The sequence below is a fragment of the Pristis pectinata genome, chromosome 19 (assembly GCF_009764475.1).
Source record: "Pristis pectinata isolate sPriPec2 chromosome 19, sPriPec2.1.pri, whole genome shotgun sequence".
Lineage (NCBI taxonomy): Eukaryota > Metazoa > Chordata > Chondrichthyes > Rhinopristiformes > Pristidae > Pristis > Pristis pectinata.
This window is the reverse complement of record NC_067423.1, coordinates 16,631,725-16,657,454: the sequence shown is the minus strand read 5'-3', so window position 1 is coordinate 16,657,454 and position 25,730 is coordinate 16,631,725. Positions and strand designations below refer to the sequence as shown.

At 39.6% G+C, this 25,730-nt stretch overlaps 1 protein-coding gene across 5 annotated transcripts in view; it reads left to right on the top strand.

Moving 5' to 3' along the window:
• shank3a (SH3 and multiple ankyrin repeat domains 3a) overlaps positions 1 to 25,730 on the top strand; it is an 813,035-nt gene that overhangs the window by 627,217 nt on the left and 160,088 nt on the right. For all 5 annotated transcript variants that reach the window (XM_052034272.1, XM_052034268.1, XM_052034267.1 and 2 more), the window contains one exon: positions 4,651 to 4,733. In XM_052034272.1, the coding sequence (XP_051890232.1) occupies positions 4,651 to 4,733 (83 nt within the window). The remainder of the gene's footprint in view (positions 1 to 4,650; positions 4,734 to 25,730) is intronic.

Genomic DNA, 25,730 nt, shown 5'->3' with positions numbered 1-25,730 from the left:
CCCATTTGATCAATATCGTGTTGTAATCTTCACAACGTTCATCACTGTCCACTATACCAGTAATATTGGTGTCATCTGCAAAATTACCAATCATGCTACCTGCATTCTCATCCAAGTCATTAATATAAATGACAAAGAACAGGGGACCCAGCACCAATGCCTGTGGCACCCCACTGGTCACAGGCCTCGAATCTAAAAAATCAACCCTCCACTCCCTATGCCTCCTACCACCAAGCCAATTTTATATCAAATTTAGCTCACCCTGCATCCCATGTGTTCTAACCTTCTGCATTAGCTTATCGTGCAGGATCTTGTCAAAGGCCTCACTAAAGTCCATGTAAATAACATCTAATGCCCTGCCCTCATCAATCCTTCTGGTCATTTCTTCAATGAACTCAATCGGATCTGTGAGACATGGTTTACCATGCACAGATCTGTGCTGACTATCTCTGATCAATCTTGGAAGGTGGGATTAGGTTGGGTACCAGCCAAATATGATGGGAAAATAGTGCCCTGCATTGTACATTTATGACAATATCAAGGAACAGCTGAGAGCATTGGCTAAACAAAGGCAATGTGATGAATCATCCTGACTGTAATTCTGAAGACAAGCTGCAGAACTGCCATGTCTCTTGGCAAGCTGTTTTGACACAAAAACAGCACTGCCATCTTCCTGACAATGTGAAAAGTCGTACAGGTCCTCTCCAGGTTACAAACGCCCCACAATTGGACCCCCCACACAAATGAATGAGCATTTGGGAGACTGGCAGGATGGATGGGGATGCAGTAATTGGGGTCTGGGTCGAGCAAAGCAAAGCAGAGAGCACTGAGGAGGCTCACTCACTCACTCACCGAGTCAGTGAGACCCATTGGCAGCAGCTGTTTCTGTGCTTCCATGCTCTCCCGTCACAGCTGTTTCTGTGCCTCTCCCACACATCGTTTTTGTTCATTTCCAACTCACAAACAATTCAGGTTACAAGCGGTTCTCAGGAACAGAACCCTGTTATAACTTGGGGACCGCCTGTATAGGTATATCCCATTCACCAATCAAAAGGACATATTCAATTTGGCTAATTACCACCCCATCTCTTTACTGTCAGTGATCAGCAAAATGATGGAAAGCAGTGGGGACAATAATATCAATTGGATCTTATTCACCAATAACCCATTCACTGTTGCATAGTTTGAATTTCATTTGGATCACTCAGTTCCAGGCCTCAGTGTCCTAGACAATTAGGCATTTTTTGGCTGAACCTGTAGTCAATGCTGGAGTCATACTTGGCATAAAGGAAGGTGATTATGGTTACTGGAAGTCATACATTTCAACCCCAGTACATTGTTCAGGAATCCCCTGGGCAGCTTTCCTCAACAATCTTTCCTCATTAATGAGGTCAGATGTGGCCGCATGATATTCAATTCTATTTCCAATTCGTCAGCTAAAGAGGCAGTCAATACTTGCAAGGACTAAATAATATTCAGACATGGCTGATAAGTGGCAAATAACATTTGTACCACATAAGTGCCAGTAAATTGCCCTAATATAGATTGGTAGCAGGAGAATAAGGGGAAGCTGATAGGTAGGGGAATGAGGATAGGCTGCAGGGACATAACTGGTGGATTAAGACTGTGGGAATGTGTTCTGACCACAGGCATAGACATAATAAGCCAAATGGCCTCCTTCGGTGTCAGGAATGGTATTACCTTTGCTGAGTCCCCACCATTATCTTTCCTGGGGTCACCATTGAACAGAAACTTCAGTGGACCAGTTACATATGAACAATGGCAATACATGCAGATTAGAGGCTGGGTATCCTATACTGAGTGACTCATCTCCAGACTCTCCAAAGCTTTCCACCATCTACAAGGGTGTGATGAAGTACTCTCTACTTGCCAGGATGGATCAATTCCTGACATCATTCAGAACAAAGCAACCATATCCTTAAACTGGGAGATTGCTATATACTAAATATAAAATGCACTAACCAACTTGTCAAGACTTCTTCAGTGCATCCGAAACACATGACCTTCAGAATCTAGAAGCAGAAGGGATGCAGTCACATTGGAACACTATCACCTGTATGTTCCTTTCCAAATTGCACAGTAACTCTTGGAAATAAATCACAATTTTGTCATTTTTGTTTGGTCAAGAATCTGAAATTCCTTATCCTAAAGCAATGTTGGAGTCCTGTCACCAGACCAATGACTCAAGATTGCAACTCACTGCTACCTTCTCATGGGAGTTAGGGGTAGGCAGCATTTCCAGCAACTCTACATCAAAAATGAATGGAAAAGACCCAGAACCCCACACCATAGCTGTAAAACTGTGGAACAGCCCACACTAACCACTCTATCATCCTTTTAAATCAATTGCTACTACCGTACATATCTCTCTCTCTCTCTCTCTCTCGCTCTCTCTCTCTCTCTCTCTCGCTCTCTCTCTCTCGCTCTCTCTCTCTCATCAACAATCTAATATACCCTGATATACCCTGTGGCCTTCATTATAGGACACTGACGCTTTCATCATTGTAACACATTTATATTATTATATAATATAAATAATACTACCCATTATACTACCCATTATCTACTGATATACCCTGCAACCTCACTAACTATTTAATGAATACTATATCCTTTGTTTATTTCAGACCCGTCATTTTAGTTCACACCTTTCAATTTAACACTGATATACCCAACCATTCATAATAATGTTGTTTGTGTTAGCCCTCTCTATTACTCTGATAGACACATCACATTTTACGAACACTCTGATATGCAGTGTACCCCTTAATATAGAGCTCTAATATATCCACACTGTGTTCTCTCAATACCCACTGTCACACTCTGTAACATCTTCTATGAAGACCCAAAGTGCTGTGGTGGGTACATTAAATTGCTGGATTAGTATTCAGAGACCTTAGCTTTTAATTTGGGAGCATTTGTGGGATTTCAATTCAGTTAGATAAGTCTAGATTTGAAAGATCATTTCAGGAATGGTAACCAGAAACCTATGACTATTAGATTGTCCTAAAGTTTTTTTGATTCATTGATATCCTACAAGGAATGAAATTGCCATCATTGCTGGATCTGGCCTATATGTGACTGCAGTTCCTTGCAGTCCTATGCATCTTCATTGGTTACAACCACATCCTGAGAGGTGTGAAAGAAGTTGAAGACTTGCATTGAGAGGTGTGGTGTACATCAGAGTTTTTTAACAGTATATCAGTGTGTTTTCAAAAAAAACAGACACATTCACATAGCTGCTTTACAACTGTAAAAATGTTTGAAAGGCACCAGCAAATTGTATAAGTAAGATTCCACAAACAACAATGAAATAATCATCAGTTCATATATTTTAGGTGTTGATTGAGGGATAAGTATTGGCCAGGGTAGTACATGTACTTACCCTCTTAAAAAACAATGATATTTGACCTTGTAAGTCAATGTGAAAGATTAAACAATCCTCAGCTAAATAGCTTAAAGAAAAGATTCTGACAATGCAGACTCCTCAGTCCTCCTCAAGGAAGTTAGTCTGGACTTAAAACAGATAACTTCTTGAAAAGTAAGATAAAACTAATTCATGAAAATGACAATTATATGCTGCTTAATAACTTATACATTAATGATTTGATTTTTATCTGTCATATTCTTGTTTATGAAGTAAACGTGGAGTTAATCGATGGCCGAAAGTAACTTGGTGAATGTTTTGTGTTGGGGGCGGGGGGGGGGGGGGGCAAGTAGCCCACTTATTCGTTGCATGGTGTTACACTGGAATATTTGTCAGTTTGAGATAAACAATTAGTTTATTTTCTGCCTCAATTCTGAACCAGTAAATATTAATATACACTGTGAAGCAAATTTCAAGGTTGGCTTATGTTAGATTGTTTTTGCAAAATCTATCCAGATTTCTGCTGCTGACTTGCTAATTGTTCACACGCACACTAGTGCTTGCGGCAGACAAGAACCAGTTATTATTTTTTCCCTTCTAACAGCAAGTGTACATGAGTGTCTCCTGCATCCCATAGGAAGTTCCTTTGCATATAATTAACACCCAGCTGCTAGCTTATGTTAGAAATGTCAACTGGAATGTTAGATCGGCACTAGCTTGATTTCTTCCTGACAACTAACCCCCCCCCCCCCCACTCCCATCCACCCCCAAAGTCCTCCCTCCCATCCATGTTTCATGCAAGAGTCCATTTAGAAAGGGGAAGAAAGAGGAGGCTAGGGGTGGGGTTTGTGTGGAGGAGGGAGAATGAGAAATGCATGCTGCTTGAGTGACTGAGGACTATGTGTGTGTATGTGTTTGTGTGTGTGGTGTGTGTGTATGTGTGTATGTTTGTTTGCTGGTAATTTCAGCAGCAAGCAAGCAATTTTATTTTATTAACTCGAATCTGTGCAGCAGAGAAAAAAGCGCGCGCACACACATACACACACACACACATACACACACATACACATACACACACACACACACACACACACACAGCTGGAGAAAAAAGCACACACACACACACAAAACACACATACACACACACACACACACACACACACACACACAGTCAAGACTTTGCTGCTGCTGAATGCTGGTGATCACCTTTTGAAGATGGTTGTGAAAAGTAATCCAGCGCCCCTCTTGTCTTTCTCTCACAGTGATTATGTCATCGAGGAGAAGACAGCACTGCTTCAGAAAAAGGAGAACGAGGGATATGGCTTTGTCCTCCGAGGAGCTAAAGGTGGGATTTGCTGCATTCCTGATTCCTTTTTTTTCCTTTGTGAAGCACCCAGACACATACTGAGCTAAAATCTTAATAGTACATAGCTGAATGGAAATTTGTTTTTTCTGTCTTGAGAATTTTCCACACAGCTTCTGTAACCCCTTGCAAATCCATTCCAGTTTAACAGCTTGTGTCAGTGTTGTTTGCTTGGTTCTCTGCATCTTCAAGCTTTGTCATTCTTGCAACATGATTAGGAACCATTGTTATAGCCGTATGTTAGAGAGATGGGCAGCGTAAGTGCATGTTTTACCATAGACAACATTCTATTCATCTCATTCCTCATTATTGCAGGCAGCAGGACTGCAGCTAGATACAGACAACAGACTATTTAAATGATCAGTGTTAAATACTGGTTGTTGTGATGTAAAAATATGTTTGCCCCTTTTCTCTATATTGAAAATATTTCAATGTAGACCATAGAACTGAGAAAAGGAAGATTTATTTGCAAGAGGGTCGATCTCTATTAAAAGCAGCTTCAAGCCTGAGGCACAGCAGCCTTTCTTCCCTGTACAGTTTCTCCCACAGACTGGAAGTATAACATGCCTTCAAAATATACTCAGAATGTGCCCATATAATCATGGCAGCCATCACCACTTCACTTTGAGAGCGCGTGTGTGTGTGTGTGTGTGTGAGAGAGAAAGAGAGAGAGAGTCTGTGTGTGTGTGTGTGTGTGTGTGTGTGTGTGTGTGTGTGTGTGTGTGTGTGTGTGTGTGTGTGAGTGAGAGAGAAAGAGAGAGAGTCTGTGTGTGTGTGTGTCTGTCTGTCTGTCAATGTGTGTGTTGGTGTCTGTCAGTGTGTGTGTTGGTGTCTGTCAGTGTGTGCATTCGTGTGTGCATGTGTGTCTGCATGTTTCAGAGGCTGCAAATGGGTGTGTTTGTAATTGCAAATGCGTGTTTATATGTCTTTATGTTTTTGCATACCTCTGTATAAATAGGTGCATGTATATGTACAACATTTTCAGCTGTTAATGCAGAAGAAAACTATGTTTCTATCACAATTTCTACAGTATTATCCAAAGTACTGTAGACCCCTTTCTAAATTGCAGTATCTCTGTTCATCATCATATCGTATACAACCAAATTAACTTCCTGTACTTTAATGCTGTGTCTCTGTCTCTATAGTATATAACATGATTCACTGTCCATCCCTATATTGAGTATAACAAGATTAACTGTCCATCCAGAAATGTGTGTAACTGGATTCATTGTCCCTTGCTCCAATGTGATTCACTGTCTGTCACTTTATTATCTGTAAATGGAATTCGCAGGCTTTCTCTCTTTTCTTCATAATACAATTATTCATTTTCCTACCCACTGTTGAATATACTGTCTGATCCTCTAGTGTATGCTATAGAGTTCAATGTCTGCCCCTCTGCTGTTTATAAAGGAATTCATTATCCATCCTTTTAGCCTTTATAGGGGTGGGAGGGGGGTTTCACTGTCTCTCTCTTTTATTGGACATATTGAAATTTTATACTTTTGCGTCACTTATATTTTCCTTTCATAATATATAATGGGAGACACTGCCCATTCCTCTCTGGTATGTAATAGTGTGTCCTGTCCATTCCTCAGATGTATGTATCAAGATTAAATGTCATTTGTTGGCACTAATGGGAGCTATTGTCCTTCATTCCATTTTATTTAATGAAATTCATTGTGTCTTGCTGTTGTATAGAGCAGAGTTTACAACTCATCATGCTTTCTTCACAATGGGATTCAGAAACTGTCCTTCTTTTGCATATAATGAGATTAACTGTCCGTATCTCTAATGTATGTAATGGGAGTTACTGTCCATTGTTAAATCATAACCAATAGCCTTTAATGTGTATTCCTCCATTGTTCATTCACCATCTGTGTTCTGTTGTATACAATGGAATTCACCATCTGTCTATTGTATAAAAAATGTTTTTCTCACAGACCTTTGATATATTGTAAATAACAGGATTCACGAATCATCTCAGTATTGTGAATGATGGGGTATACCATCCATTCCTTTATCGTACAAAGTGGAATTCACTATCAATCTCCCTGGATGCTTGGGATTCTGAGTCTGCCTCTCTGTTGTATTCATTGGAATTCACTGTCCATCCCAATCCATACAGTGAATTTAGTCTGTCTATTGTCTTTAATGGGAGGCCTAATCTGTTCCTTAATAATATCTAAATGGACATGCTGTCTGTCTCTGTCCCTCTATTCTACATTACAAGACTAGGTTTTTATCCATCTATTAAAATTCACAGTTCATCCCTTCATTATATGTAAGAGAATTCATTCTCTGATCTTCTGTTGCATCCAACAACTATACAAAGCAAAATTCAGTTTGTATCACCCCATTGTACATAACATGGTTCACTCTTTTTTTTATCATATATAACATATTTTCTTTCTTCCTATTCAATTAAATTGTATATCTTTCCCAATAGGCTTTACAGTGGGAATTTCTGCCTAATGTCTTTACTTAACATGGCAGCATTAAATGCCTATCCCTCTGTCCTATTTTAAATTACTTACAATCCATACCTCTGTTATTTACAATTAGTCTCAATGTCCTTCCATCCATTTTATATATACAATGGATTTTACTCCCATCACCTTAACGTATAAAGCAAGATTCTTCATCCATTCCTCAGTTTTGGATAAGTGGGGTTTACTGCCAATCCACTCTTTATTTAGAACCTGATTCATCGTCTTTCTCTCTAGTCTAGGTAACAAGATTCAAGATTCAGCATTCATCCATTTATTAAATAAAATAAGTAGAGTAGAGAGAAGGATGATGAATCTGATCCCTGTATTTTATATAACATGATTCACCATCCATGCCTTTATTGCATATAATGAGTCTCACTTTTCATCTCTGTATCATGTGAAGCAAGATTCACTTTCTTTCTCTCTATTGTATATAATCAGCGTCATCCATGCACATTAATCCATCTATTGTATGAAAAGCGATTTGCCATCCATCACTTCCTTACAGTGGGATTTACCATCTATACTTCTACTGCATATAAAGATAAAATATCTGTTTCTCAATTATATTTATCGGAATTGACTACCCATTGCTTTATTGTATATAATAGGATATCTATCCCTCTGCTGTACATAACTGGATTCACCATCAGCCATTCTGTAGTATAGATGAAATACACTGTCAGTGCCTCTGTTGTATGTAATGAGAATTATCATCCATCCCACTACTTTACATTACAGGATCTACTGTTGCACATGATGTGATTCATTGTTCATCATTCTTCTTAACAAGATTCATTGCCCATCATTTTTTAATATACAATAGGGTTAACCCTCAGTACACTCAATCATGTTTAACAGAATTCACATTGGGTCATATCCGTGTATATGTCTTTCTGTCTATCTCCTGTATTGTTTTACATCTTTTTATATTCACATATGACATTGATTTGCTTCTCCTTCCAGTGGACTTGAAGGATTTTGCAAAGGCACCATTGGTGGTATCTTTCCGGTGTCTTGAGGTACCCATCGTAGATAGTCCAGGTCTTAGAAGCATATGAGAGGACAGGGATCATTGCTGCCTGGTTGACCACGTGTATTATTTTGCCAGATCTGAGGTCTTGGGTGTTCAAGTACCCTCTTTCTCAGTTGGCCTAAGGGTGGGTTGACACTGAAGGTCTTCTCACTTAGGCGAACATCCCTAGCATTGCCCTAACTACATTCAGTCGGTTCCAATGGGCTCTCCATGTTAATCACACCAACACTAGATTCCTGAAGAAAATGTCCTTTCTTGAGCTCTGTATTGGGAAGTTTCCCAAGTGGACTGAAGAAAAGATTGAAGAATGTTCTCAAAGTCTCATTGTAACAAAAAATACAGCAGCTCCAGTGACTTCCAAGAATCCCTGGTCCATGACCACTCAAAGTGGAGATAGAGAATTCAGGATGGCACTGAGTACCCAGGTTTATGTGCTCAGAGCAGCACCTAGAAGTCCAGTGGAAGTGCTAGAAGGAGCATACCACCCTAGAAACTACCTGCCCAGCTGTCCCATCAAGCACCTCCTGCCTCGTCTGTGGAAGAGCCTGTGATTTGCCATTTTGGTTTCAATAGTCATGTTGGAATCCACAGAACTAGAACAGAAGAAATCATCCTTAATCCTGAGGGACTGCCTAAGGAGAAAAGGACATGAATAACAGAGTTTAAACAGTTCATGTTGTTTTATTATTTAGTTGTCTTTCAAGACTGCATCAGACAATTAAACATTCAGCCTTCTAATCTTTATAATCTATCCTATAGAGTCAGGAAACATTCCTTTTGATTGGATAATAGTGTATGCCATTCTGTTATTTGAAAAAAAGATGAGATCAGGAATCCAGGGAATTAAGGACTTGTTAGCCTAACATCTGTTTTTGGGAAATTCCATGAGTCCATGGTTAAAAATAGAATGAAAGGACACCAGGAGAATTTTTAGATGATCAGAGAAAGCCAGCTTGAATATGAAAAGTGTAGGTCATGCCTGATGAAACTGGTTAAATTGATTTGGAGATGATTAACTAAGTGAACAGAGAAATTCTTTGTTTAGAGTTAAAAAACAATAGAACATTGAACAGTGCAGCACAGGAACAGGCACTTTAGCCTACGATGTCAGTGCCGAACATGATACCAATCCAAACTAATACTATCTGACTACACATGGTCGATATCTTTCCATTCCCTGCCTCATCATTTGCCTGTCTAAATGCCCTTTAAACATTGCTATTGTATCTACTAACTATTAGGTTAATTGGCCAATGTAAATTACCTCTAGTGTAGGTGGGTGGCAAAATCTGGGGAGAGTTGATGGGAATGTGGAGAGAATAAGTTACAGGGAAAATTAATGGGACAATGGGATTGCTCTGTGAGCTGGCATAGACTTGATGGGCTGAATGGCCTCTGATGTTTTAGAGAAATATGAAATAGGAAATTCAAAGTAAATTATTTAAATAGATTTCCAGAAAGTATATGATGAACTCCCCCATAATAGCATAAATCAAAACTTATGGAACTGAAGGCAAGTTACTGACTTAGCTAGGTAATTGTCTGAGAAGAAGGAGGCAGAGAGTATGGATGATATGCAGATATTCATAAATAGCCAAGATGATTAGATACATAACCATGTTTCCAAGTTTTCCAACAATCCAAAAATGGAAGTTTTAAGTAACAAACTGACATTGACAGATTGAGAGAATTGGCATATCTGTAGCAAACAGATTTTAAGGTATAGACAAATCTAAATCATCAACTTTGAACCTAAAATCTATGGAACAGGACTTTTTAAATGGTTAAAAGACAGAAGCAATGGAGAGCCAAAAGAGACCCAAAGTGGTCCATGTAGTGGGATGAGTCATTAAAATATTGCAACGTTCAGAAAATAATCAAAAACCTATTGGAATACTGGCCTTTGTATTCGGGTTACTGGACAGTATACTATAACAACTGAAACCACTAGTTTGATTGCACACAGAGTTCTGTGTGTAGTTCCAGTCACCACCTTTGGCTTTGGGGGAGTGCTGTGCATGTTTACCAGTATACTTCACATCTAGGGTTAGCTTACAAGGAGAAGCTACACAAATTAGGCACATGATCTTTAGAATTTATAAGTACTGAGGAATGATTTGATTGAAGATTGAAAAATATTAAGGTGAATTTATGGGGTAGATAGGGGGAGGCTGCTTCCGCTAACTGGAAGTCAGGACAAGGAGGGCATCAACAAAAAATTAGAGGCAGGCCTCAAGACCATAATTAGCAAGCATTACTACACACAGAGTGGTGTTGAAATTTGGAATCCCCTTCTATAAATGACAATTATTGCCAGGTCAGTTGTTAATTTTAAATCTGATATTGTTGACTTTTGAAAACCAACGTTATTATAGAAATCTGTATATGGAGTAAGTTACAGATCAGCCATGATCTTACTAAATGATGGAAGAGGATTGAAGGATGAAATAGCCTACTCATATTCCTCAGTTTCATAACAGGAGTCACTCAACATTTCTCAATAAAATTTACACAATTCGTATCCTTCCTTCTAATTTTTATTATGAGGTTCACCATACATCCCTCAGTGTCTCTCCTTAAAATCTATGTAACAAGATTAAATGTCATTCTCCCAAGTATATACAATAAGAATCAGCAACCATCGCTTCATTGTAGAAAACAGTATTTATTCACCTTCCTCTACTGTATGTACATTAAATGTTAGTTCCTCAATTGTATGTCATGGAATTCAATGACTTTTCATCCATTGTATATGATTCAAACCACCATCTATCCTCTCTTAAGAAGATAAGAAATAGGAGCAGGAGTAGGCCATATGGCCCATCGAGCCTGCTCTGCCATTCAATAAGACCATGGCTGATCTGGCTGTGGACTCAGAACCACCTACCTGCCTTTTCCCCATAACCCTTAATTTCCCTGCTATGCAAAAATCTATCTCACTGTGTCTTAAATATACTTAGTGTGGTAGCCTCCACTGCTTCTCTGGGCAGAGAATTCTACAGATTCACTACTGTCTGGTAAAAGCAGTTCCTCCTTGTCTCCTAAGTCTGCTCCCCCGAATCTTGAGGCTATGTCCTCTAGATCTAGTTTCACTTAGTAGTGGAAACAATTTTCCTGCCTCTATGTTATCTATCCCTTTCATAATTTTTATATGTTTCTATAAGATCCCTTCTCATTCTTCTGAATTCCAGCGAGTGTAGTCCCAGGCGACAATCTCTTCTCATAGGCTAACCACCTCATCTCCAGAATCAACCTTCTCTGCACCGCCTCCAAAGCCAGTATATCTTTCCTCAAGTAAGGAGACCAGAACTGCACTCAGTACTCCAGGTGCAGCCACACCAGTACCCTGTACAGTTGCAGCATAACCTCCCTGCTCTTAAATTCAATCCCAGCATTCCATTTGCCTTCTTGATAACCTGTTGCACCTGCAAACCAACCTTTTGTGATTCATGCACAAGCACTCCCAAGTCCCTCTGTCATGCTGCAGTCTTTCACCATCTAAATAATAATCTCATCTATTATTCCCTCCAAAGTGGATGACCTTGCATTTACCAACATTGTACTCCATCTGCCAGACCCTTGCCCACTCACTTAACCTATCTATATCTCTCTGCAGACTCTCTGCATCCTCTGCACAATTTGCTTTTCCACTCAATTTAATGTCATCAGCAAACTTAGATACACTACGCTCGGTCCCCTCTTCCAAATTGTTAATGCATATCATGAACAGTTGCAGGCCCAGCATTGACCCCTGCAGCACCCCGCTCACTAATGATTGCCAACCTTAGAAACACCCATTTATCCCAACTTTCTGCCTTCTATTGGTTAACCAATCCTCTATCCATGCTAATACATTACCCCCAACTCCATGCATCCTTATCTTATGGATAAGTCTTTAATGCGGCACCTTGTCAAACACCTTCTGGAAATCCAAGTATGCAACATCCACCTGTTCCCCTCTATCCACTGCACTCATTATATCCTCAAAGAACTCCAGCAAGTTTGTCAAATAAGACCTGCCCTTCCTGAATCCTTGCTGTGTCTGCCTGCTGGAACCATTTCTATCCAGATGTCACACTATTTATTCCTTAATGATAACTTCAAGCATTTTCCTGACTACAGACGTTAAGCTAACTGGCCAATAGTTACCTGCTTTTTGCCTACATCCATTTTTAAACAGTGGTATGATATTCGTTGTCTTCCAATCCACCAGGACCTGCCCATAGTCCAGAGAATTTTGGTAAATTATCACAGTTATCACTCTCTTGTATCTAAGAGTTTCATTTTTTGTTCCTTTGTTGTGAAAAGTGGTTTTTGCCATCTATATCTCAATTGGATCTCTTGAAATAGTACTTAATGGGATTCACTGTCCATCTCTTCATTGCATATAAAAGTATTTAATGGCTGACCTCCTATTGAATGTAATGGAATTTACTATTCAACCCCCTTTTTTTTTATCGTATTGTTCACCACTGTTCTTTCTATAGTATATATTGAGACAGTGTCTTTTATTCAGTCATATATGACTGGAATCACTGTATTATTCTGTTGAATATAAAAAAAATCTCTTTTATATAAAAGAGAATGCAATACCTGACTGTCTACATATATATATATCAATTTACCATCCATCTCTCTTCTTCATATCAGGATTCACTGCCATCCTATTGTTATAGATTATGAAATTTATTATATGTCCCTTAATTTTGTATATTGAGATAAAATGCCAGTCCCTCAGTTATATAATGAGATTTGCCAGCCATCCATTCATTGTAGAAACCCGGGTTTGCTATCTTTCCTCCACTGTATGTAATAATATTAAACTTCATTCTTTCTTTTGTACATAATGGGATTCACTGAGAGTTACTCTTTTGTCACCATCTGTCCCTTGATTGTAAAAAATGATTTTCATTATTTGCCCCTGTGCTGCGCGAAACTGGGATTCACTTTCTGGCCCTTTATCATACATAATGGAATTTACCACTCCTACTTTGTGCAAAATTCACTGTCGACCCTTCTAATGTATATAATGAGATTTATCATTATTGCTTATAACAAAATTGGGATTCTCTGTTCAGCCCTCTATCATGTATAATGGGATTACTTATCCATTCCTCTATTCTAACAGGATTCACTTTTTCTCTATGTAGAGAAAAAATATTCACAGTTAGACATCCGCCCCCCCCACCCCCCAACACCAAATTAACCATTGCATTCTCTAATCCATATGTAGACTGACTCGGGTTATGAATGCCAAACTTATGGACACCCCTACATACAAAGGAGCTCCCATGGCATTATTAAATTCAAAAGTTGGTTCTTGAACCAACCAGCAAAACCCTAATCACTAGAGCAACACTATGACCACTTTGCACTAAAATTGACTTTTTTTGTTCTATTTGTGGATTATTTCAGTTTAGTTTACTTGGGCATTTTATTACTAATGTAATTGATTCAGCACAACGTTGTGGGCCGAAGGGCCTGTTCCTGTGCTGTATTGTTCTATGTTCTATGTGTTCTTTCTTGTAAAATTTGTGTACACTTTATATTTGATTTCTGTTTCTCTTGTGAATGGTGCTTCTATGATTCTACGTGCCTGTGGTGCTACTGGTGCTACTTTCATTGCACCTGTGCATGCATGTACTTGTGCATATGACAATAAACTCGACTTTGACTTTGAAGTCCAACATATGTACATATGTCCATTCCTACGAATGGCAGAACTAGTTTCCTCTTTCCACTTGTAGTAATTGTTCATTTTTATACATCTTACATTTTTTTGGTGCCATTCATTACAATACTGCGGTAACCACATGGTTGCCACATTGAGTGATTTTTGTGTATTCTCCGACTTATGGAAAAATTTGACTTGTGGATGCTTGTAAAAGTGGAACCCGTTCATTACCTGTGGATGGCATGTAAAGATATTCACTATCTATCCCTCTATTATGTAGATTAAATGTCCAAGGAAAAGCCAGCTTGGTAAATAAATAAGGGGAATCTACCCACCACCAGACTGGCAGATCTCCTTAAAATAATAATGAAGCAGAGCTCTAGGAAAGCCTGCTCAGCATGAGTGGCGCATAGGTGACATGGCCATTCATGCATGAATATAAATTATGGAGGCCTCACAGATCAGATGGTAGCAAATATAAACTTGCTGTTCAAGAAAAGATAAATGGCATTAGTATAGTTGGATGTAATGGTTGTCGTAGACATAGTGGACTGAAGGGACTTTTTCTGTGCTATATGATTCTATGACTCTAAAGCAAGAACTACAACTCGGTTAATCTGATATCATTAGTTAAAATCAACTGATCTTTAGTTATTAAAGGATATGGGTTAGTACAGGAAAGATCAGCCATGATCTAACTGAATAACAGAGTTGCTGTGAGAGCCAAATGGCCTACTTCTGCTTCTAATTCTTTTGTTCTTATGTAATAAAATGTTGTAAACTAATATTCAGAATGTGGAAAAAGTGTTCAGAAAATCATAATGCAACAGAATTTCACTGGAAAAGCAAACCACTTGTACTTACCATTTATCCACTCACTACACCTGCTCTTACCTGAGCAGATCTTCCAGTGACACCACGTTCCCCAAATCAATGCCAATCCAATCGTAAGTCCCACCAAAATGCTTTGACTGACATCACCAAGCTGCTTCTGCAGTCAAAACTGTCAAACTGTTTCAAAAGAATAGTGATTAAAAATTAAATATAGTATTTAATATTTTAATTATTTAAAAATAATAAATGTTAAATTAGTTTTCTTACAACAATAGAAACACTTAGAAATAATTGCATTGAAATTAACTCAATTAAATCAAAAAATTATAAATTACCTGAAACGCTTCTTTCCCTCAGAGCCGTTTCTGTACATTGAAATTAATGGAGTTGCAGAAATTGGCAAACGTTAAGCAGGGAAATTTCCCTGCATAACTGCTGGGAAACTGCAAGCAGTTTGTACTCTGCCACTGGATTCCATGAGGAATTTAACATCAAAGTACAGTCGGAATGACAGTGGTGATCAGCTGTGAGAAAATTCAGCTCCTGAACTTCTTCATAGTTATGAAGGTTATTGCTAGCCGTTCTGTGCAGAAATAGGAATGGCACATTGGTGCATCAGGTAGTGCTCATGCTTCACAGCTGCAATGATATGAGTTCAATTCTAGCCACTGCTTCTTTCTGTATAGCATTTGCATATTCTCCCTGTAACTGTGTTGAATTTCCTCCAGATGCTCTTTTTTTCCCTCCTACCCCAAAGGTGTACTGGTAACTTAACTGGCTGTTGTAAATTGCCCCTATTGTATGTGGGTTGAAAGAGATTCAGGGTGGAGTTAATGGCATGTTAAAGAGAATGGGTTACAGGTTACAGGTAGATGAGGTGTGTGAGGTGAGGGGTAAGACTGATGGAAATCCTCTGAGAGCCACCATGGACTCAATGAGCCAAATGAGAAATTTCAGGCCATTATTATTAGGTAGAGGCAGTGGAGAATTCATTCCTGGAATGTGGATGTTATTTGGTCAAAAAGTTGTGATATATTTCCATCAGAAATGTTTACTGTATCTATGTGATTTATATTAATAAGTATTAATTATATTCAGTCGGTGTGTATTCATTTCTAAGAGTGGAGATCTGGTAGAAGAGCATAAATGTGTGGGAGGTGCAAAATGTGGATTGCGTGCCTTACTTAATAAAGTTTTCTCAGCAATTAATGACTTGACTTTGGTATTCTGTCCTCCACCACCTACATTATAAGTTTAACGAAAATAGTGTGTAACTTGGAGGGGAAACTTGCAAGGAGTATAATTGCTTGCTGCTTTTAGTCTGCTGTGTTAGAGGTTGTAATTTGAGAGGTGTTGAAGGAACCTTGGCAAGTTGCCACAGTGCATCCTACAGATGGTACGCCATGCACCCCTGATGTGAAAGTGATAGAGTGACTAAATGTTTCAGGTGGTGGATAGGGGCTCTAATAGAGCAGACTGCTTTGTGCCTTTTGGGGTAGAGCTTCTTGAATGTTTCTGGAGCTGCACTTATCCACCATTTTTGGAGTTAGGAAACATTTGTGGAGTTACGTTCTCACATTATTTCTTTAATTATCACTGCAGTTTACAACTTGGTGTTGCATGACTGTAAAGCTTTGATGTGAACCAATGATTATTTAAGAGTAACTGAGTTCATTTAGCCTTACTAGTAACTTCCACTGTTCATCATGCACCTGGTCCTTTGTTGTAACCTCACCAGGTTAGTGCCTTATTTTTAGGTACATGTTGCCTCCATCATGTTTGTCTACATTCTTGAGTGTTAAAATGCAGGCCAAGCCAAGGTATGAGATTGCAAATTGTGGTAGAATATAATTATATTGGTTCTGATGGCATCGATTTTAGTACCGCAAAATTCAATGGAGGATGTCCTCAGTGTAAACCTGGGACTTCATCTTCATAAGAACGAAACATTCATCATTCTTGGTATTGTTGTAATCCACAGATAAATCTGAGGCAGGGAAGTTGGTGATGATAAGATTATCATTATGAAAGGAAGATTGCTTTTGAGCAAAATGTTGAGTTCTTTTAAGGTTATAGCTATCAGGTAAGACAAAATCAATAGATGTACAATCTTTAGATTTTTTCAGAAGATCCCATTTACCCATTAACACACCATGTGAAGTAATTATAGAAAATCAGAAGTCATAGGAATGAGATTAATATATTAGATGGATCCATGATTGGGCATCTGACATGATGTAAAAATAAACTAGTTATTTTTGGAGTGGTAGACTGTACCTGGTGGGTACTTCAGGAATCAGTATTTAGGCTCAGCTATTTACAACTTGTATTAATGACAGATGAAGGAGTCTGGTATAATATATCCAAGATTGCTGTTGAGACAAAGCTAGGTGGGAAAGTAAGCCGTGAAGAGGATGCTAGGAAGCTTCAAAGGGATGCAGACAGAGTAAATGAGTGCCAAGATTGTGGCAAATTGAAAAAAATTTAGAGAAATGTGAAGCTGTCAACTTTGACAGGAAAAATAGAGAAGTGTAGTATTTTTTAAACTGTGAGTGACTGGGAATTGTAGGTATTCAAAGGGACCATAGTGTCCTTAAATATAAATCAAAGAATATTAACATATAGCTATCAAGGAGTTAAGAGTGAAAATGTTAGGACACCTTTATTATAAAAGGATTGGAGTATAAAAGTAAATAAGTCATACTTCAGTTTTATAGGAACTTGGCAAGACAATATTTTGAGCACTGAGTCTCTTTATCTAAAGATATTTTAACTAAAAAAAGGATGCTGATTCATGACATGTTGGTGAGGTAAGGGAGAAGTGAGATGTAATGTCTTTGGGGAGAGATTGAGTAGTTTATATTCCCCAGAGTTTATTAAAATGAGAGATGGTGTCATTAAAACATAAAGTGGCTAAGGTCTTAGTAGGGTGGTTACACAGAAGATATTTACCTTGCTTCAATGGAGCAAAACACAGGAGTGTTGGTGCAGAAACAGAAAATGCTGGAAACACTCAGCAGGTCAGGCTACATCTATGGAAAGAGAAGCAAAGATAATGTTTCAAGTTGACATTTCAAATCATAATTGGGAAAGAGTGAAAAATTGTAGTTTTAGGATGCAGGGAAGATATGGGAGAGATGCATAAGGCAAGGGGAATACTTCTGATAAGACGAAGCCAGGGTTGCTGCAGGGATAAGTTGTGGAGGTCATCAGCTCAACAGGTTAGTTGGGGTATTTATTAGAGAGAGAAAATGAATAAAAGCTATGAGATATGGGCATACATACACCAAAAATACAAAAAATGGAATGTAAAAACATGCAAAATGCAGGCCTGTGTTAATGGAGGGAGAAAACATTGTCCAGTATCACAAATGGATGACTTTACAGCAGAAGTGGCCAGTTCTGCTATTGATAGAGAAATCAAGTTACCTGAAGTCAGAGAAGAAGTGGCCAGGCAAATATGTCTGTTGGTGAAAGGGAACAATTTGGGTATCTGTTCAAGGAGGAAGCAGAATGCCCACACACCATCCTGGACACCACAAGTGCGTGCTTAGCCCACTGCTCTATTCTCTCTACGATCATGACTGTGTGGCTAAGCACAGCTTAATCTGAGATGGTGACAAGGAGGTATACAGGAGTGAGAGAGATTGGCTGGTTGAGTGGTGTCACAACAACAACCTCACATTCAACGTAAGAAAGACCAAGGAATTGATTGTGGACTTCAGGAAAGGGAAGTTGGGAGAAGACACACTAGTCCTCATTGAGAGGTTAGTGGTGAAAAGGATGAGCAGCTTCAAGTCCACTACCACATTCTGCTTCTTACCACCAAGCCAATTTTGTGTTCAAAAGGTCAGCTCACCCTGGATCCCATGTGTTCTAACCTTCCAGACCAACCTGCTGTGTGGGGCCTTGTCAAAGGCCCTTCCAGAGTCCATGTAGACAATGTCTTTCACCCTGTCATCATCAATCCTCTTGGTCACCTCTTCAAAAAACTCAAATTTGCGAGGCATGATTTCCCATGCACAAAGCAATGCTGACTATCCCTTATCAGCCTTCTGTTCCTTTCCAAATGCACATAAATCCAGTTTCTCAGAAGCCCTTCCAATAACATTCCCACCACTGATGCAAGACTCACTGGCTTAATTCCTGGCTTAACCTCAGTGCCCTTCTTAAATAAAGACACACCATTAGATATCATCTAGTCTTCTGGTACCTTACCTGTGGTTAACAAAGATACAAAAATCTCTGTCAGGGCCACAGCATCTCCTCCCTTGCTTCCCATAACATCTAGGGTTACACCTGGCCAGGCCCAGAGGATTTATCCACCTTTCAGCATGTCAAGACCTCCAACACCTCCTTCTTTGTAATGTTGCAATGCTCCAGGATTTCACAGCTCCATTGCATGAACTCACTAGCTTCCTTGTCCTTCTCCATGGTAAATAAGATAAGAAGCATTCATTTAAGATCCTATCCATTTCCCATAGCCCCACACATAGTTTACCACACTAATCCTTCAGGGGACTTACTCTTACCCAAGCTACCCTGTTAATATTTCGAACCTTTTAGGATTCTCCTTTACATTATCTGCCAGGAGTATCTCATGTTCCCATTTTGCCCTCCTAATTTCCTTCTTGACTGTACTCCTACTTCCCTTAGACTCCTCAAGGAACTCGCTTGATCCCAGCTGCTTAAACCTTTTTTTTCCCGACCAGACTCTCAATATCCTTCGTCAATCAAATCTTGCCCTTCATTCTAACAGGGACGTGCTGGCTGAACTCTTCCTGTCTCACTGTTAAAAACCCCCCACTTGTCAAATGTCCTTTTAACTCTCCCAATCAACTTTTAAGAGTACATATCTGATGTCATCGAAATTAGCCTTCCCCCAATGTAGGACTTTAATTTGTGGACCAATCTATCTTTTTCTCTGTCCGTCTTGAAACTATTAGAATTATGGTCACTTGTCTTAAAGTGCTCCCCCACTGACACATTAACCACTTGCTCAGCCTCATTTCCTAAGAGGAGGTTGAGTGGAGCCTTCTTCTCTCAAAGGGCCATTTACATTTTGATTCAGAAAACTTGCTGGACAAACTTTAAAAATTCTGCTCCATCTAATCCCTTAGCACAAATGCAGTCCTAGTCAATACCAGGGAAGTTAAAATCACCAACTATTACAACCCTATTATGCCTATATGGAGTGAGGAGTGAGGTAGATCAGCTGGTTGAGTAGTGCCGCAACAACAATCTCTCACTCAACATCAGCAAGACCAAGGAATTGATTATGGACTTCAGGAAGGGGAAGTTGGGAGAACACACACCAGTCTTCATTGAGGGGTCAATGGTGGAAAGGGTGAGCAGCTTCAAATTCCCAGGTGTCAACATGTCAGAGGATCTATCCTGAGCCCAGTACATTGATGCAATCATGAAGAAGTCACGCCAGTGGCTCTACCTCATTAGGAGTTTGAGGAGATTTGGGATGTCACCGAAGACTCTTGCACATTTCTACAGATGTACAGTGGAGAGTATTCTGACTGGTTGCATCACAGTCTGGTATGGAGGCTCCAATGTGCAGGATTGAAAGAGACTGCAGAGGGTTGCAGACTCAGCCAGCTCCATCATGGACACAACCCTCGCCACCATCAAGGACATCTTCAAGATGCTGTGCCTCAAGAAGGCGGCATCCATCATTAAGGACCCTCACCACCCAGGACATGCCCTCTTCACATTACTACCATCAGGGAAGAGGGACAAGTGCCTGAAGACCCATACTCAACGTTTTGGGAACAGCTTCTTTCCCTCTTCCATCAGATTTCTGAACTGTCCATGAACATTACTGTGTTATTCCTCTTTTGCACTATTTTATTTTTTGTTAATATAGTAAGTTTTATGTCTTGCACTGTACTGCTGGCACAAAACAACAAATTTCATGACATATGTCCGTGATAATAAACCTGATTCTGTTTCTGAATTCTGATTCTGGTGTGAGATGGAGGTGTAGAGTAATTGTACATCCATGGTAAAGATGAGCCAGTCCAGACCAGTGAACTGGAAGCTGTCAAAGTTTCTAGCACTTTCTGATTTTGTTTCAGATCTCCAGCACTTGCAGTTTTTGATTTTCATGAGCAATGGAGTAGAGTGGGGCTTGGAAAATGCTTGATGTCTTCCATGCTCTCATTGGATCCCTCTGTGTCATCTATCCAATTTCTCATCATATCCCTAAACCCACCTAACAGCAACCTGTTAGCCTCTTGAGGTCTCCAGATGTATGAGTAGTTGCAGCCCTGAAAAATCTGACCTTTTCCTTGCTTAAAGAGCATGCATGTTTGCATAATTTCCTTGCAAGGATGTTGTCTGTTAACCTGGACACTTTTTGTTCAAAAAATTAACTTATTTCAACCCAGTTTATACAGTATTTGGTCAAACATTAGAGTTCCAGCCCTGTTTCACCCTCAGCACTTTTGTCTCAGTCTGAAGTCCCTGGGTTCAAACTCCACTCTAGGGAATCCAGCACATAATCTCATGTGAAATTTTTTGTGCAGTGCTGCACAGAATTAAGGATGCCATTTTTACGATGAATGTTAATGCAAGCCTCTTATCTAATGATTACAAAAGATTCCAAGATACTTTTCAAAGTTGAACAGAAATGTTCCCTTAATGTCATGGCCAGTACTTATCCTTCATGAACATTATTGAAAAGGATGCTCATATTGTTACCACATTGCTCTCTGGGATTCTGCTGAATACAAGTTAGCTTCTGTGTCTTGCGAGGTACAACAGTGACTACACTTTAAAAATTTGAAATATAACAGGCCATGGGAAACGACCAAATAAACGCAAGTCCTTTCCCTTCTGATCTTAAGAGTTTAGTACTTTTTGCTGTAACTGGCTAACTAAATAAACAGTGGGAAGAGCTTATATAGCGTTTTTGTGACTTTGCTGGGCCTGCCGCCACACATCAGCAACATGAGCTGAATAATCAGTACCAAAAAAGGTAAAAGGCTGCAGAACGTTAGGCAGAGGCTGAGATCACAACAAAATTCAAGCATTAGTCAGACTCCAAGATCATCAGCCTGACCCTCAGCCAACTTAATTGGCACTGACCTAGATTTACTTAGCTTGAATTCAACTGAGAAAATTATTCTGGAGAAAAAGTACACAGCTTACCAACTACTCCATGATAAGTTACACAGATTCACTGGGAAAACTAACACCATCAGCCGGTGAAAGGCAAGAAATTCCTTTTTCTCGTTCTGAATGGCTGAAATTGAATAGAAGATCATGTGACTGAAGTCCATGTTCACAATCTGCATTTTGGTGAGAATTTGAAAGGTTTTCTCTGTTTTTATTGACACAGAATAATGGGAGGAAAGGGCCCAGAGACTGATGTCTGCATATACAGTGCCACGTTTAGACAATTTAGAGATACAGTCTAAAAGCTGAAAGAATGCTGGGGTTTATAACAAAAATGGTGGAACACAAATCAATAGGAGTTATTCAAAAGCTACTAACAGTGACATGGTGCATTTATATATATCTTTAAATAATATATTTAAAGTAGTAAAATGACCAAGGCAGTTCAGAGTCAAAATATTTTCGGAAACCAACCAAAAACTTAGACAAAATAGTAGGCTTTAGGAGCATGCTAAGGAAGACAGAGAGGTAGAGATGAATTTTAGCAAGGAAAGTTAACAGTGTTTTGCTTCAACTGCTAAAAATATAGCCATGTCAGTGGTGAATGATTAAAATCCTGGATGTGCAAAACAAAACAATTTGGAAGAGCTCAGATTTTGGAGTCTTGTAAAATGTTAAACTATGTGTCCATAGAAAAAGCATAACATTTATTTTCATGATTCTTTCAGTAAATATATTTATTGAAATAATCATGAAAATAATTGTTATGCTTTCTCCTCCACAAAATTACTTCCATATTTAATCATGGGACAAATCGTAGCATTTTTAAGTCTGTGTGAAGCTACAGAAATAAGGAGGAGTTGACACTGGAGGGATAAGTAAACAAGGATAAGAATTTTAAAACTAAGGCATTATCATTTTGGGAGCCAATGTAGGCCAGCAAGTATAGGGTGTTGGTTGACAGGACTTAATGCAAGTTAGGATTTGAACACTAGCTTATCCTGGATGAAAGGATATCAGTGAGTTCAATAGTAGGATAGTCAGGTCTTGAAGTAATCAAAGAACAAAAACAGAAGGGATATAAGTGATTTTATAGAAGTGGAATAGATGATCTTCATGATTGCAATGCTATGCAGACAAAAGCTTATCTCAAAGTCAAATATATCATTTAAAAAATATAGTGGAAACAGGACCTGTCTGATATGTCAAAGGATTGGCTAATGGTAAAGGTTAGAGAAATTCAAACTGGTGGCAGCAAAGTGGTACACTGGATATTGATGTAGAACCAGGTTTAATCCTGGAATTGGATGCTATCTGTGCAGAGCTTGCATGTTCTCATAGAACATAGAACATAACAACACAGTACAGGCCCTTCGACCCACGATGTTGTGCCAACATTTTATCCTACTCTAAGTTATATCTAACCCTTCCCTCCCACAAAGCCCTCCATTTTTTTAATCTATCATGTGCCTATCTAAGAGTCTCTTAACTGTCCCTAATGTATCTGCCCCCACAACCTTAGCTGGCAGTGCGTTCCACGCACCCACCACTGTCTGTGTAAAAAAAACTTACTTCTGACATCCCCCCATACCTTCCTCCAATCACCTTAAAATTATGCCCCCTCATGTTAGCCATTTTTGCCCTGGGAAAAAATCTCTGATTGTCCACTTGATCTGTGTCTCTTATCATCCTGTACACCTCTATCAAGTCACCTCTCATCCTCCGTCATTCCAAAGAGAAAAGCCCTAACTCACTCAAGCTATCCTCATAAGACACACTCTCCAATCCGGGCAGCATCCTGGTAAATCTCTTCTGCGCCCTCTCTAAAGCTTCCACATCCTTCCTATAATGAGGCACCCAGAACTGAACACAATACTCCAAGTGTGCTCTAAGCAGAATTTTATAGAGCTGCAGCATTACCTCTTGAACTGAATACCCCGACTAATGAAGGCTAACACTCTATACACCTCCTTGACAACCCTATCAACCTGCACGGCAACCTTAAGGGATCTATGGACATGGACCCCAAGATCCCTCTGTTCCTCCACATTGCTAAGAGTCCTACCATTAACCTTGTATTCTGCCTTCAAATTCAATCTTCCAAATTGATGACTGCATCAATTTTCTCCAGGTCCTCCAGTTTCTCCTTGTGACGTAGAAACTTCCACAGTGCCATCTGGGTAGGTGTTCTTGGAACAATGAAGGAATGGTGACATGGTGAACATGGGACCAATATACTTGTGGGAAGATTTGCAAGTGCTATTCGGGAGGGTTTCAATTAGTCTGGCAGAGGCGTGGAACCCAAAGTAGTAGTGTATCAGATGAGAAAGTTAAAGCAAATATAGAGGTTAAAGCAAGCAAGTTCAGTAGGCAGGACATTCAGGGTAGGGTAGGGAGCATGGAAGGTCTGATCAACTGAACTACATTTTAATGCAAGAAGCCTCTCAGGTAAAGCAGATGAACTTAGAGCATGGATCGACATGTGGGATTGGGATATTATAGCTATTACAGAAGCATGGTTGAGGAATGGGCAGGACTGACAGCTCAGTGTTCTGGAGTACCAATGCTTCTGGCATGATAGAGGTGGAGGTAAGAGAGGAGGAATAGTTGCACTATTTATTAGGGAGAACATCACAACAGTACTTAAAGAAGAAGTCCCAGGAGGAACATCCAGTAAGACCACATGGATAAAATTTAGAAATAAGTTTGATGGGATTATACCATCAGTTTCCAATTGTCAGTGAGAATTAGAGGAGAATCAGAATCAGATTTATTATGGCTGACTTAGATGATGTGAAATGTGTGGATTTGCGGCATCAGTACAGTGCAAAGAGATAAAGTTGCTATAAATTACACAAATAAATAATTAGTGCAATACAAAAAGGATTAGCAAGGTAGTGTTCATGTGTTCATGGACTGTTCAGAAATCTGATGGCAAAGGGGAAAAAGCTGCTCCTGAATCATTGAGTGTGGGTCTTCAGGCTCCTCTACCTCCTTCCTGATGGTTGTAACAAGAAGAGGGCATGTCCTGGATGGTGAGGGTCCTTGGTGATGGATGCTGCCACCTTGAGGCACCACCTGTTAAAGATGTCCTCGAAGGTGGGGAGGGTTTGTGCCCGTGATGAAACTGGCTGTGCAGCCTCTCGCAATCCTGTACATTGGAGCCTCCATACCAGACTGTGATGCAACCAGTCAGAATACTCTCCACTGTATATTTATAGAAATTTGTAAGAGTCTTTGGTGACGTACCAAATTTCCTCAAACTACTAAGGCATTAGAGCCACCGGCGTGCCTTCTTCATGATTACATCAATGTGTTAGGCCCAGGATAGATCCTCGGAGATGTTGACACCCAGGAACTTGAAGCTGCTCACCCTTTCCACCACTGACCCCTCAATGAAGACTGGTGTGTGTTCTCCCGACTTCTCCTTCCTGAAGTCCACAATCAATTACTTGGCCTTGCTAACGTTGAGTGCGAGATTGTTGTTGCGGCACTACTCAACCAGCCGATCTACCTCACTCCTCACTCCATATAGGCATAATAGGGTTGTAATAGTTGGTGATTTTAACTTCCCTGGTATTGACTAGGACTGCATTTGTGCTAATGGTTTAGATGGAGCAGAATTTATAAAGTTTGTCCAGCAAAGTTTTCTGAAGTAAAATGTAGAAGGCCCTTCAGGAGATGAGGGCTACACTCAACCTCCTCTTAGGAAATGAGGCTGGGCAAGTGGTTAATGTGTCAGGGGGGGAGCACTTTAAGACCAGTGACCATAATTCTAATAGTTTCAAGACAGTCAGAGAAAAAGATAGATCGGTCCA